Raw genomic sequence first — 14,310 nt, 5'->3', positions numbered from 1 at the left:
GCTAACAATTTCTTTCCCACTCTCATGTGAATGTAATTGGATATACTTTGTACTCCTTTTCTGTCAACACTTCTATAAGTATGCAAGCTAGTCGTGCTCTCAGATTGGTGACCTCTCCTGGGCTTATGAGAAGCTAATGTAAGAACTCTACATTTTAGCAAAAATAGTCTCCTGCTATGTTTAACTGTTTGTATATATGTTTGTATCTATCGTACGTACGTAATGGTGCATAAGTGGTTTCGCGTCCTGACTTAGATGCAATTTTATCTGTTTCTAAATGCTTTCGTTTCTTTGCCCCAGGCTTGAATGAAGAGTTGGTCCAGCTGCTCCTCATACGAGATGAGCTGCACACAGAGCAAGACGCCATGCTGGTGGACATCGAGGACCTGACCAGGTCAGTGGTGCCTCATCTTTGCAAAGAAGGAAGGAAGCCTGGGATGGTTGGAAGTCTAAGAATTAAGGCAAGAGCGAGCTCTAGAGAACTTCTTTCCTTACTTCCATCAGTAACTCGCCTAATCTCTGCTGGTGTCAGCTGTTTAGATGGAGGGGAAGCGGCCAAAACTGCTCCCATCCAAATGCATGGCTTCTTCACAACCATCCTCCCCTAGTGATGGATTGTAAGTGCATTAGAACTGCATCCACCCCCACTTAAATCAGGTCAGCAATTCTGGCCTAAGGACATTATCCTGAAGGACTGTCCCCTTGAGAGTCGTCCCTAAGCCATTCTATGCTGGCATGATTCCAGCACGTGGTGGGTACCACCAAGTGGCACTTGGTGTTATATGACCTGACTCTTGATCGCATCTGCCATGCCCGGAAGGCAAGGACACTGGCATCTTTCCACAGCACCAGCGCCACCAGATTGCTCTCACCATGGGGAGACTCCAAGACTTGAGTTTCTAGCTGGGCCTGGTTCCGAGCGCCTGTCTGTAAAGAGGTAAAGAATGCTTCCTTCCCTGGGGCATAGGGAAACTAGGCTAATGCTGGTCAAGATCTTGCATTTCTTCATAGTTTTCCTTGTGGAAAGGCCTCTCACCATAAATATATAAAGTATATGAAATACCGTGAGCATTCCTATGATCCTGTACTGTATTTACGATGCCGCCTTGTCTGAGATAGTTTATAGGAAGTCTTTAAACCACAAGGCAACAGTTACTATTAATCCCAGAAATGGTATTCAGAGAGTAGAAGCTCCCAAGGAGAGAAAGAAAACTGCTTGTCACGGTAACATAAGGAATTAACCACATGATCCAGAACCATCCAGGAGAAGTTTGAAAACATATGTAGCGAAAGTGCTCTCAGCACTCACCACAGGGACCACTTCTCAGTGTGTAACACTGGGTAAAATATTTTTCTAAATGCAGTGTTATAAAAATAGCTCGGGGAGCAAAATAAATGCTGCAGAACTATGTTTAAGTTAGTTTTTAAAAACCTATGGGCAGCACTCTGTTTTGTACGCTTTGGATGTTATATTGCCTCACCCCTAACAAAAAAACGAAAACACAAAAACCCAGAAGGTCTTCTCGTACCGTCTTAGCATATTTGCCTGCATGTGAAATATAGTAACACTCAAATACTATTATTGCCCCCTACAGCCGTATTCGGGCACTGCACCAACAATTGTAAGACACCTGCCTTTTTGTTACGCTAACAGCTTTGCATATAGGGATTAAGATTATGGGAAATCAGTAGTGAAATATACAACCAGGACATGCATCTTCTGAAAAATATATAGACTCTTTCGTCCATTCTGTGGCTTGCCTATGATAACAGAGACCGTTTCTCTGCCCCTCAGAGCAGCGTTGGCGTCCCTCGTTGCTAAGACGACATTCAGAGGCTCCTCCCTTCTCTCAGAATGTTAGGCTATTACTTAGGTTTGCAGTGAATTTTGCTTATCCCTTCAGATGGTGTGATCATGGGAGACAGGGTGGGCAGAACCATGGGGTTCAAAGGAGAGGAGTCACTAATTTAAAGGTACTGGAGGAATTCTTTAAATGAGAGCAGGTGGGGAGACGTTTCTACGCCCATTCCTGGCTGCAGAAATAGAATTTTGCTCATGGAGGGATCTAAGGATACTTAAACTTCCCTAAAGGTAGCAGAGCCAGAGTTTTGCAGCCAGATCCCAGAAGGCCAAGCGCTTGGCCGCTGGGAAGCCCTGTTCACCTATTCCCTTTACCTGTGCAGCTCCTACCATTCAGGTGTCAGTTCAGATCGGTGGTTCTCAATTTTGGCTGCACATTGGAACCACCTGGGGAGTTTTTAAAATACGGATGTCTGGGTCTCACTCCCAGAGATTCTGGTTTAATTATTCTGTGAAGTAGCCTGTGCATTAGGAGTTTTTAAATCTTTCCAGATGATTCCAATGCACAGCCTAATTTGAAAACCCTGGGTTTAGATACCTCTTTGGAGAAGTGCTCCCTGATCCCCCAAGACTGATGTAGGGCCCTCTGTGCTCCTGGCAGCATGGCATCCCTCCCAAGTAGAGGCTAATCCTATTGTGTTATATGGTTTACAACCAACCTGGCTATAAGCCCCCTGAAAGCAGAGACAACACTATTTTCATTCATTGCTGTGTCCTCAGAACCTAATACAGGGCCTGCCAAGTACGTAGTAGGTCCTCAATAGGGATTGTTGATAAAAAGAAGTCCTTGTGGGGCTTGAGTGAAACAAATCCTAGTAAAGACTTTATAAATAGTTGACAAGAACCTTTTGGTTTTATGGAAGGAAACCCTTTCCCTCCTTTGTTTACAATTTTAATGAAATTCACCCTTGTATGTATGTCTCAGAATAACACCCAGCTTTCAATATTTTCTGAAGCTCTTGCCTGCCTGTTCTTTCCTTCTGTCTCAGAAAACCCCTTGTTGTTTGTATGCACACGCACACACACACACACACACACACACACACAGATACATATTTTAAAACTGCTATAAGAAACTACACTTTAATTAGCTACCACGGAATCTTAGTCACTGGGCATCAAAATATTTCAGGAGCTGAATTTGTTCAAGTGAGGCCCATGAGCTACTTTATGAAAATGTTAAAAAAAAAGATGGTCTGCTAGAAGGCATAATTTCTTTTTTAGGAATAGGGTGCTATTGATGTCTTTTTCCTGAGTCCCTTTGTTGGTAACTGAATATCAGAATATTCTTTGTGGGCTGCTGCATGTGGCAGGGACGCTGCTGTCACTTCTCTGTTTCTGAATGTATTTGCCCTGTAACACAGATGGGAGACATTCTGCATAATACCAGTGAGTTTAAACTTGATGTCACTGACTACCCAAGGCTAGGCAGCACCCAGAAACTGCCCCTGGACCTTTGATGACAGCTGAAAACCACACCCTTAGATGCTTTTCTCTTGCCAGATTTATAATTTCCTAAGATCCTCCTTCAAAACATTTGTTTCTTGCAGCCTTCAGACCCTGCCACTCCCTGGGAAGACGTTTACTTAGTGCCCGATCGAGTGATGTAAGCAGCTTAGCCATTCCTCCCACTTCATCTCCACTGGCCAGCTGCTGGTTAGCCCAACTTTGGGCTCACAGGCCGTAATAGGGCTTGATGAGTAAGACTCACCCCACCCTGTCGCCCGCTCACTGCCGTGATCATGCCCTTGGGACTAACTGAGGGGGAAAAATATGCAAATGTGGGAAATCTTGACAACCACAAAGGCCTACCGTTTGTTTGGAAGACATTAGCCTTTGTAAGAATAAAATTGAACTATTGTATTATTAACAAGAGCCTTGTTAATACTTAGATGTGCATCTATGTGCGTGTTTGGATAAAGTAGTCATGCAGTTACTTTCTGTCACAACACCTTGTTTTGACTTTTTGCTTAGCACTTAATCTTCTATCTGCTATCTCCTTGCTTGCTGTCTGTTCCTTTCTTGTCTCTTTCCATTACAATATATACTCCATGAGAACAAAGATCACTGCTCACCACCGAATCCCCAGCACCAGGAGCACAGAGAAGGCACATATTAAACATTTGTTGAATAAATTATCCTAGTTACTTTTCTCTTTTCATTTTTAAACACGGCACTTTTCTTCTCAAAGGAATGTGACCTCTACATGTCTCAGGTTAATCCAGTGGCTTACTAAATAAAAGGAATCGTACATAGAATATAAAACTTGGAAGAGGGCAAATCCATTTGAATGAACTACCGTTTCTTGAGTCTCTTGATTTCACTATGAGTAACTCCGAGCCTCCATTTGGAGGATGTCTTAGCTGTTGATGGGAAAGCAGTTTGGCTTTCTCCTTAGCACTAAATCATTGTATTATTCATTTTACAGACACGCTGAGAGTCAGCAGAAGCACATGGCCGAGAAAATGCCTGCAAAGTGAAAAGAAGCCATCCAACCAGAGGACAAGCTAGAATTTATTTTGCTTCTGTGGTTGTAAAAATGCTGTTGCTAAAGGTGGCATAGAAACAAACAAATATCAGTGTTAGTCATCGATAATGTCTGAAGCTTAACGTCCAGTGATTGGCCTTTGCTTCTTAATTTATTTTAATTTTTTTACTGTGCCACTAAATATCAGGCATTTTAATAAAATATTGTTACAAAAAATGTACAGTACTTACACCATCCCAAATCATGATTAATCAAAGAGGGTAGTTTTAACTTTATTTTTATTTGTTTAGAGAGTCTGAGTTGGAGCAGTATTTTACCATTTGACTGCTTTCATTCTTCACTGTAGTTTTAAAGAAGAACTGTAAATGACGGTGCTATCCAAGTCAAAAAATACATGCCTGCCTCGTAGTGAAGTTGTAGGTCTCTGTAATATGTATATTTTAATCAGTTTTCAACATTTTGTGAATGTTGACTACCTGAAGTTCATTTTTAGATGTGCTATTAACATTCTGTTGGATTCAGAGGGTTCCTTAAAAGTTTTATGTATAAATATGTAAAATAAAAATTAAAACTTTGTTTCATAGGATATGTCTTTTTGCTCACTAGCAAGCCCTACACTGGCTGTACTTCTTCCCTCTTCACTCTTCCTCAACTGAAATCCCCACCGGGAAGCTTTTATCAGTGAAGAAACAAAGGGCTCCGGAGAGCAAGAAATGCAGGGAATCGCCAAGAAGATCGTGGAGAGTATGGGAGAGTGTGTGTGTGTGTGTGTGTGTGTGTGTGTGTGAGAGAGAGATCCAAAGATGACAACATCAGGCACATCAGAGCCAGCATTGTTACTGCTGAAAGTTATCAGTCTGGAATTTCACTACTTTATTATTTAATAGCTGCTGGTTTTGTCAGAGCCAATGACTGCATCCAAACTGCGTTTTCCAAATTTGCCACGTGAACAGATGATGCCTGCATTTACACTTTTCCCAAGGCCAGTTGGTGCCGTTTTTCACATTTTAACCACTTCTATTGGTCTCATGAAGAAAAATGCCAAGTCTAAAGCAGGTTACAGACTGTTCCTCAATAGGTAGAGAGTTTCAGAAAATCGACGTAATTAGCGAATGTCCACGCAGGTATTAGAGAACCTTAAACTAAAGCTGAGATGAGCAATCAACATTCCAGAACCACCCACAGACCACCTGGTTTCACTATAAGGTCCATGATGTAATCTGAAGATAGAAGGTTAGTCAGTTTCCTTTTTTAAAAATACCCAGATAGATATTTTAAGTAATTCAGAGTTGCCAATTTTCATAGCCTTCTTCTTTTAGTAAAATAGTCCGTCTTACATTGAAACACTCATCATTTCTTTATGGGCTTCAATCAAGTTATTTTCATTTGGAATAGAAAAATAATGCAGCCCATAAATATATTTTGGTTTTCGACAGTTGGCTACGGAACAGGACAGGCTGCTCGCCACTGGGCTGAAGGGTGGAGCCCGAAGTCCTCTTTGCACCAAGGTCTCTAACTGAGCCCCGAAGTCCTGCACCAGCTGTCAGTGCTCCCCTGGGGTGACCCCAGCCCTGAAAATCTAGGCACAGCTAGTGGAGCTTTGTTGCTTCAGCTGGGTGAGCATATTGGTCACTAAGCCAGCGGTTCTCATCTTCAGCGACACAGTGGAATCACTTGGGGAACTTTAGAAACCACGGGGGCCTGGGTCCCACCCCCATAGACACTGATTTAATTGGTCCAGGATTTTTTAAAGGTCCCTTGGTGACACTAATGTAAAGAACCACTACCTTGGACTTCCTTCTTTTTTAGCTTTTCTTAAATCATTTTTTAGTATCTTTTCTTTTTCTAATTCAAATATATTCCTATTAATTTGGAACTTTGGGGGAAAGCCAACCTAGGAAGAGTGCCACGAAAATGCCTGAGCCCGAGTGAGAGTGGTAACGTGACCGAAACCTCCTACAGTGACATCTGTAACCTGAAATCCTGACGCTAAAACTCAGCCCACCAAGAAAGACGATCTTCATTTTTTAAATCCTTGCCAGAACTGCCAACTCCAATAAGAAATTAGAAATGAGTTTTCTCTTTGTCTTAAGCAATGCTGCCTCTCTGGCTTGAAATATGTTCTGAAGAAATCCATGGCCTCGAAATGCTTCAGCTGTTTGAAACCCATAATTATAAGTGAAGAGCCCTAACTCGAGAAGGAAGGAAGTGAGATTACACCCACAAGGGCCCCTCAAAACACTTCTGGGGGCAAAGCCAGCTGAAAGAAGAGCAGTTCTTCCCACCACCCCAAGACCATCAAAGGAGATTATACCAGTGTACCCATGTTCCTTTCACACTTCCCTGCCTCTGGTAGAGATGTCACCAAGTGACTCACCTCCAAGGGGATTCTTGCAAAATTGGGTCTTTCCAGCCCCTTTGATTAGCTTTTTCAGCAAGGACTGGGATTATTCCCAACAGGATTCTTATCTGCTGTAGATCACCCTTCCGTACATTAATTAGCACCCTCACTAGTTTACCTGGCTGAGTTAGATGCCAGAATTCCTGAGTTAAAAAATAGGGCCACCTATCCTCCCAATTTTAAGAGAGAGGTGTAAGCAAGAACGCACAGGCTTTGGAGCCAGAAGGGACTGGGCACAATGCTGACTCTACCATCTTCCTAGTGATTTGACCTTAAGCAAGTTACTAAAGCTCTACGTTATTTTACCTTCTGCAAATAAGATCTCTTGGGATTATTCTAAAGATTGAATAAAACAGTGTCCGTGAAAGCACTGGCACCCAGTAGATACCCAATAATTGTTGACAGGAGAAGTAAATGATCACAGTTTGGGGAGAGGAGGCATTCTGTATTTTACCAGTTTCTGAGGTTTAACACATCCTTGTAGGCTTTTTCTTGTTTATTAATCATTAACTTACAAAACAGATGCTTAAGGGAAAAGTTCACTTCAATCTTCAAGCCCCCCTCCCTCCTCCAAATACTGATGTTAATACTTAGAGTGTATTCTCACACACCTTTCTCCACACTTATACAAACAGATACACACATACAGGTTTTGTGTTTCAATTTGTTTATGCAAAGGTGGGAGCACATAAAACTCAGTGCTTTGCAACCTGATTTGTCCGTGGACACCCTTCCAGGTCAGTACATACAGACCTAAGCCATTCTTTTTAACAGCTGTATAGTAATGCCCAGTATGCTGGAACATACTTTTATTAGTCATTCCCTTTACTGATGGACATGAAGGATCTTCCCAGATCTCTGCCACTAAAAACAGCGATGCAATAAACATGCTTGTACTTACATCTCCGTGGGCTTTAATTCTGTGATGACCTCATTTTTTTCTTTAAACATTACTTGGTATTTGTTTAGATACTTCAAACTACAGAGAGCTAATTAAGGTAGGGAAGACCAGGTGAGTCTACTGAAGAGAAGTTTAGTTTCTTAAAATTAGACCAACGCCCCTTATCTGACACCAGCTCATTGCTAGAGCACAGGTGTTACTTCCTTGATGCAACTGTTTCTCTCTATTACACACACACACACACACACACACACACACACACACGCACGCGCAACTTAGCCTCCAAGGATTGTCATCCGCTTCCTGAATACAGATTTTTCTCTATTTCCTGTTTGAGGGTAGAGGCAAACCTCAACCATCTTTGTAATGATAGCCCTCAGCACAGAACGCAGAGTTTTCTCTCGAAGAGAAACCCTGATCATTGGGACCCACCCTTTTTTTTGCGCTACGCGGGCCTCTCACTGTTGTGGCCTCTCCCGCTGCGGAGCACAGGCTCCGGACGCGCAGGCTCAGCGGCCATGGCTCACGGGCCCAGCCGCTCCGCGGCATGTGGGATCTTCCCGGACCGGGGCACGAACCCGTGTCCCCTGCATCGGCAGGCGGACTCTCAACCACTGCGCCACCAGGGAAGCCTGGGACCCACCCTTTTGACACTTCCACTAGCTGGTGGACCCTACTCTTCCTGATGCCTGACACCTCTTCTCTCAGCTGCCGGAGGAGCCCCTCAGCCTGATTCTCACTCAGGTTTAATCTCATCGTTTTCAAGCTTGAAACCCCGTGACTGGCTGACGCTTCTTAAGTCCCTCCCCTCTCAAAATTTTTGATCTATGATCCTGGAGACTTTCCTTCCTCAGATGTCATCTCTGCTGTCTCTGACAGACAGCCCTATGGCGGGTATAGCTAGCCATCTACTTAAATTCATCCCTCTCCACCATGTTCTTAGTTACATAGTTGTCCCTGGGAAGTGGCTGAACAAACAGGGACTACATTTCCCACCCACCATCCATTTGCATTTAGATGTGACCCATGACCGATTTTCACCAACAGAGTGAGTGTGATGTGTCTTAATTCTAGCCAAGGCTTTGAAGAAGGGGTCTGCCTTCTCCATGGTTTCTTTTTCTCGTTGCACCAGCTGCTATCACAAGGACCTAGCGGAAGGCAGAGCCACAATATGGAAGGAGTTTGGGTCCATGAGTCCACTGCATGAAGAGAGCTGCCTGCTGTCCAGTAAGGTTTGCCCCATACGGTTGCAGAAGTGAGAAAAACTCTGATTATGTTTGAGCCATTATACTGCATTGAATCTCTTTGTTACCATAGCTAGCATTACCATAACTAATGCAAGTCCTTAACAAGGACAGCCATAGTCCTTTAAGAAAGAGCTGGAACACAAACCCAGGTCTCTGAAGACAAACCCTGTGTTCTTAACCACCAACCCACACTGCTAGAGGCTGTGCCTCTTCCCTCTAGAAAATCTTCTCTAGGTCAGTGACTCACCCTTTTTCACTTCATGGACCTCTTCAGTTTAGTTTAAATCCTAACCCCCAGTCTATATCTTCCTTTAGCCACTGGGGCAGAAACTGGATAAGGTCAAAATAAGATTTGTCATGAGCAAACAATCAATTCATTCCAGAAACAAGAACTTGAATTTTACTATAATGTCAGAAACACAAATATTTATCAAGTGACTACAGGAGACCACTTTGGTGTCCAACTGGAAGAGCCTTGGGTATCTGCAATCCTCAGGACCAGGCTTTGACTATTACCACCCCAGCTGAATTCTGCTGCTTAGAAACGCGATTACCTTTTGCATTGACGTTCATTTATTTTTTCTAAATAGGATATGACACATTCTTATGAAGTAGGTTGATGGGTAATGAGTTTTTCAGGATATTTTAATTGAGGCTTATAGTCAGTGGTTGGTATAAATTAGTATTATATTAAATAATTTATGAATTATGGTCTAGCTGTGCAGAATGAAAAGAACGTCTCGCTCCTAATTTCTGAGAGTCCAAAAGGTCTTTCATTTAGTAGCCTTGGTAGGAAATGATTTATCAGGACGAATTAATTGGCCATAAGAAATGCTTTGCCTGAGTATCCTTCTCTCCATCCATCCCCCTATTCTATAACAATGCTCTGCCTATGTTTGTAACACGGCCCTTGTTTTTCAGACTACTGAATCCACTTCCTCACACACTGTACAAGAGCACAAGGTAGAAAAGCGATGCTCAGTGAAAGGCAGTTTTATTTTCACCCTCCAGACTAGCCATTCAAACTTCCTTCATGATTATTTACTACCACAGTCTCTCTTCTTTTATATTCAATCAATACCTTATTTGCTTTCTGGCTTTGCAGAAAATAGTGGTGTGTATCCTGACTCTGGTAATGCACAGACAAGGCTGGAAGTGAGTTCTTTAATTTTCTGCCTCATAAGGTTACTTCCTTCCAGATGTCTGTTAGTTCTCAGTAGAAATTACAGTCTGTAATGACGTGTTCTCTCACCTTATGAGGGGGCTTTTTAGGTCACAGAGCACCCCCATGTATTAGAAATGGCATTTGAAAGACAACCAGGGGTTCACCTTGGGAGCAATTCAGATGTGAGGGTTCAAGGTGAAAATGGTGTGGACTCTTACAGGCAACAGCGAGGGAGGACTTTCCTGTTTATCACAAAGCATCCGCTTCCTCTTTCCAGTGATGTGAAGGACTCCCGTCCCTGCTGCTTAAGAAGGCTGATTTTAAGATGTGTCATTGTCTCCGATGCAAATCAGGTTGAAAATGGAACTCCAGGCGACTCTGTCAGGCTAAGTAATTTTTTTAAGGGAAGTAATAAATGCCTCAGGAGCAATAATTCGGTGTGGGGATATTTCGTATGGGAGGAATAAATCCATCTCCCTGCAGTTCTGGCTAAACTAAGAGTGGGAGGAAAACAGAACACGGGCCTTTTCGGAGTTCCCAAACAGTCTGACCGCACTGCAAGTCGGGATGCTGGGTCTTTAGGGAGACAGCAGTTTTCACTTCCCGGACCCGAGGCCAAGAGCCAGAGAGGCGAACGTGCGGACTGGACACGTGGACGTTTCAATGAACGGCCCAGGAAACCAGGCAGCATCTGCAGACCAGGGCGCCTCTGCTGCAGGCCTTCCCATGATGGCCACATCCTCCACGATGGCATTTTGGTGCCTGGAACCCGTTTGCCAAGCAGCTCCTGGTGCTATCGCCTCTGTGAGGGTCAGAGGTAGAGAACCCCCGGTGTGCCTTTCAGGGACTTGTAGTTTCCCATGAGGATGTTATGTTCTGCAGTCCCCAGTGGGACCCGGTGAAGCTCTGAGGCAGGCCCGCCCCCAGGAGGTCTGAGGCCTAGAAGGGGTTTGGCAAAGGCAGCCTTGAAAGGGCTGAACAACTGAGGTTTTATGAGTTTTGCAAGCAATATGTGAACAATTAAAAACCTCATTTGAGTTTCCTCTACTTCCCAAGCTGATCTGAAGGCTATCTCCCCCAAACACTCAGGCAAGAATCACTCAGGAAATGCAAATTAATGCATTAGAGGGAAGGGGTAAATCCAATAATAAAAAATAAAACATAAAAGTTTAGAATTATGCCCCTTTTGGCCACACTTGAAATGTGTTGTCCATTTGCCCCTTACAAGAAAGAGTCCTAGATAAATCGTTGTCTTGAAATCTAAACTGTACCTCAAGTCTTATTTTCTTGGTCTCTTGTTTCTACTATAATCAGCCCAGTCCCCCGATTTGCATAACTGCTGTGCCAATGTAGTACCAACAATGCCCTCCCCAATCCACTAAACTAAAAAGTCTCAATGCCCACTTCCTCTTTTCAAAAGTACACACATGTGTATCACTTCCTAAATGACACTCATTGTCAAGAATTTTGGACTATAAAACCATCCAAGAGTTGTTTTTATCTGAGACAGTTAACCGCTCCTTTAAAACATCGCAGTTGCCTTCATATCTTAAGAGCCTCTGTACATACAAGTTGGGGCCAAATATACTCATTCATCCTCAGAATTTTGAATTTCAAAGAAAGCAGGAAGTTCACATACAAATGACTTTCATTTCAGGTGTTTGCATGGATTTTCCTCTACCACCAATTAATTGGGCAAGCAGCATTGCTTTCACATCACACCAGAAAGTGAAAACCAAATCTTAGGGCTACTTCAGATTTCTGAGACAAGTACTTATGGTCATTCCCAACTCAAAGTTACTCAGGCTTCTTGGCTCAAGATGAAAGCATTTTCATTGGGAATTCCTTTGGCTTCACTTTCCAGGCCAGTCATGTAAACCATCCAAATCATAGACCAGTCTCACAACAACTGCAAGGGGGGGTGGGCGGCCAGGTCTTTATGAAAATGGTAGCTTTACCTTCCAAGTCCTGAAGCCAAGAGCACAAGAGGGTTGACCACGAGGATTTGTCCAAAGGAGGTATTTGATAAAACCAGTATTAGAGGTAGCTGGGAAGGGGGAAAGAAGACACTGAGGTACACTAACATGTACGTTGAGCTGTGTAGAGGGGCAAGGAGTTGGACCACTGGTTATGTACATCTCTTCCAGAGGTCACACGTGCAGACGTATTTAGGAGCCAGATTGGTAATGGAAGTAACTGAAACAAGTTGAGTATAAAACAAAAAGGAGTGATGGAGAGCACATACATACCCTGGCTAAAGGGATTCACAGCTAAATAAATGCTAACTACACACATAACTGTTGAGCTGACCCGGCTTCTGCAAAACTTTTCTAGGATTTAAAAATATCCTGGATTCGTTGCAGAGTACATCACCTCTACGAACTAATGTTTTAGCTATATGACATTATTAGCCACCATTGAAAGTCATTCTAAGAAAGAGACCCACGAAACGTACTATTATGTTTACTGACAGAAAGATCTTGTTACAACATTACACCATGACAACTTTATGAGGGCCTGGGGAGATATTCCTTTCAGGTGTCAACACCAATATTAGTCAAGTTTATCTGATGATCACTGTAAATTTTTTGACTGATAATGTTGCCCTCTTTGCTTTGGTTTCCAGGAAGCAAAGAACTAAATTTGCAGCACACCTATGACAAATTAGTTAAGAGCTTGGGATGATGTAACTGTTAAGTGACTGTATTATCCCTATAAGTTGCCTCAAATTCTTTTGAGGAACTGAGAAAGGTGTCATAAGCAAATAAATATCTCTCTATATTTATTTATTTACATTTTATCTATATATTCATCTCTATATATTTATTTAGCCCTCTCTGGCTACCAACACCTGGAAACTTCTCACAGTGGCAGAATCTCCAGGTAGCTGCCAAAGACAGAAACCTCTTTTGTTTTAGAAGATCAAGAAAATAAAAACAAGTCCTGATGTCAACAATACCCCATCCCAAATCTCTTTTGTCTGTCCTCTCTTCCATATTTCCACTATCATGCTGTAATCAGATTCTGCTCTTGTGATCAGTGATTGCTATTGTCTTTGTATTCTCAGTGCATGTTACCATTCTTCTGGCTTCTTTGGGGATCTCTTTCCAACTCTGTGTGGTTCTGCCAGGGCTGGGAGACTTGCTGCCTACCCTCTCTATCACAGGAGTGACCCAGGCAGTCACCCCAAATAGAATACCCATTCCCCCAACCCTCCATTAATAATTGGTTCATTAATGTGCATGTGACCCCAGCAGCACCAATCAGAAACTTCCCTGGAATTGGTATACAGATACTGGACTTGCTCAACTGAGAAAATAAGAGCCTGGCAGCCCTCTTGTATACTATGTGGAGAGAGAGTTTGCATCAGAAGCTAAGGGATGGTGGGGGAGAAAGAGAAAACCTTGATGACATCCTAGAATTTGGATTTAGTCTGAAGCCAGATCCTCCCCTGGACATTTTGTTATAGCAGCCAATAATATCCCATTTTGTTCACACTAGTTCAGCCAAGTTTCTGTCAAGACTGAAAGAGTCCTGACTGTACTTTGTCTCTGATGTTATGGCCTTGTCCCTATCACCTCAACCCACCCTCCACACAGCTAAGTGATCTTGTAACATTTCTAAGAAACATCTGATCTTGACATGTCCCTGCTCAATATACTACAACCTGTCACCCACAGGATAAAATAGAAACTCTCTGCATGATGTTCAAGGCTTATTATGTGGACTGACCACCCTCAGTTACCTGAATAGGTGTTAATAATGACAATACTATGTTCTCTGGCTGAGTCAATGTTCTCTGGGCTAAGATACATTTGGGAAGAAAGTTTAGTCTTGTTGGCTTTCCTGTTGTGTGGTCTGTGATTTCTCTTGCTGACCATCAGAGTAGAACCTTGGACTGAGCCCTGAAATAGAGTTAGGTCCCTCCTTGCTAACCCTGTGATGCAGTGACACAGAAACTAACCCTACGATATTAGATCTCTCCCGTGAAGTTCCCAACACTGAATCGAAACTGGGGGAAAGGGGAGACCTTAGTAAAGTAGAGGTAGTAATAAGAATACCTTTCATTTATACTTTCTGGAAAACTAACCTGTTAACCTGAAAAAGTTATTGAAACTTCCCAGAGGTGTCCAACTTGCCCCCAGGAAATAATCTAGACTTTTCACATTAGTTCATTATCTCGTATGATCTCAGAACATTCCTGAGAATAAGGGAAAGAAAGCAGGTGTGTTTTTTATTTTGCAGAA

General features: G+C 42.9%; 1 protein-coding gene across 1 annotated transcript in view; it reads left to right on the top strand.

Annotated features, from left to right (window-relative positions):
• SCHIP1 (schwannomin interacting protein 1) overlaps nucleotides 1-4,932 on the top strand; it is a 123,358-nt gene extending 118,426 nt beyond the window's left edge. Inside the window, exons 7-8 of the mRNA XM_082839326.1 lie at nucleotides 301-394; nucleotides 4,290-4,932. Coding sequence (XP_082695452.1) covers nucleotides 301-394; nucleotides 4,290-4,341 — 146 coding nt within the window. The 3' untranslated portion in view covers nucleotides 4,342-4,932. The remainder of the gene's footprint in view (nucleotides 1-300; nucleotides 395-4,289) is intronic.
• The last annotated feature ends 9,378 nt before the right edge of the window (nucleotides 4,933-14,310 follow it).

This window comes from Leucopleurus acutus (genome assembly GCF_964270905.1).
Source record: "Leucopleurus acutus genome assembly, chromosome: 5".
NCBI classification, from domain to species: domain Eukaryota; kingdom Metazoa; phylum Chordata; class Mammalia; order Artiodactyla; family Delphinidae; genus Leucopleurus; species Leucopleurus acutus.
This window is presented reverse-complemented; position numbering and strand designations above follow the sequence as displayed.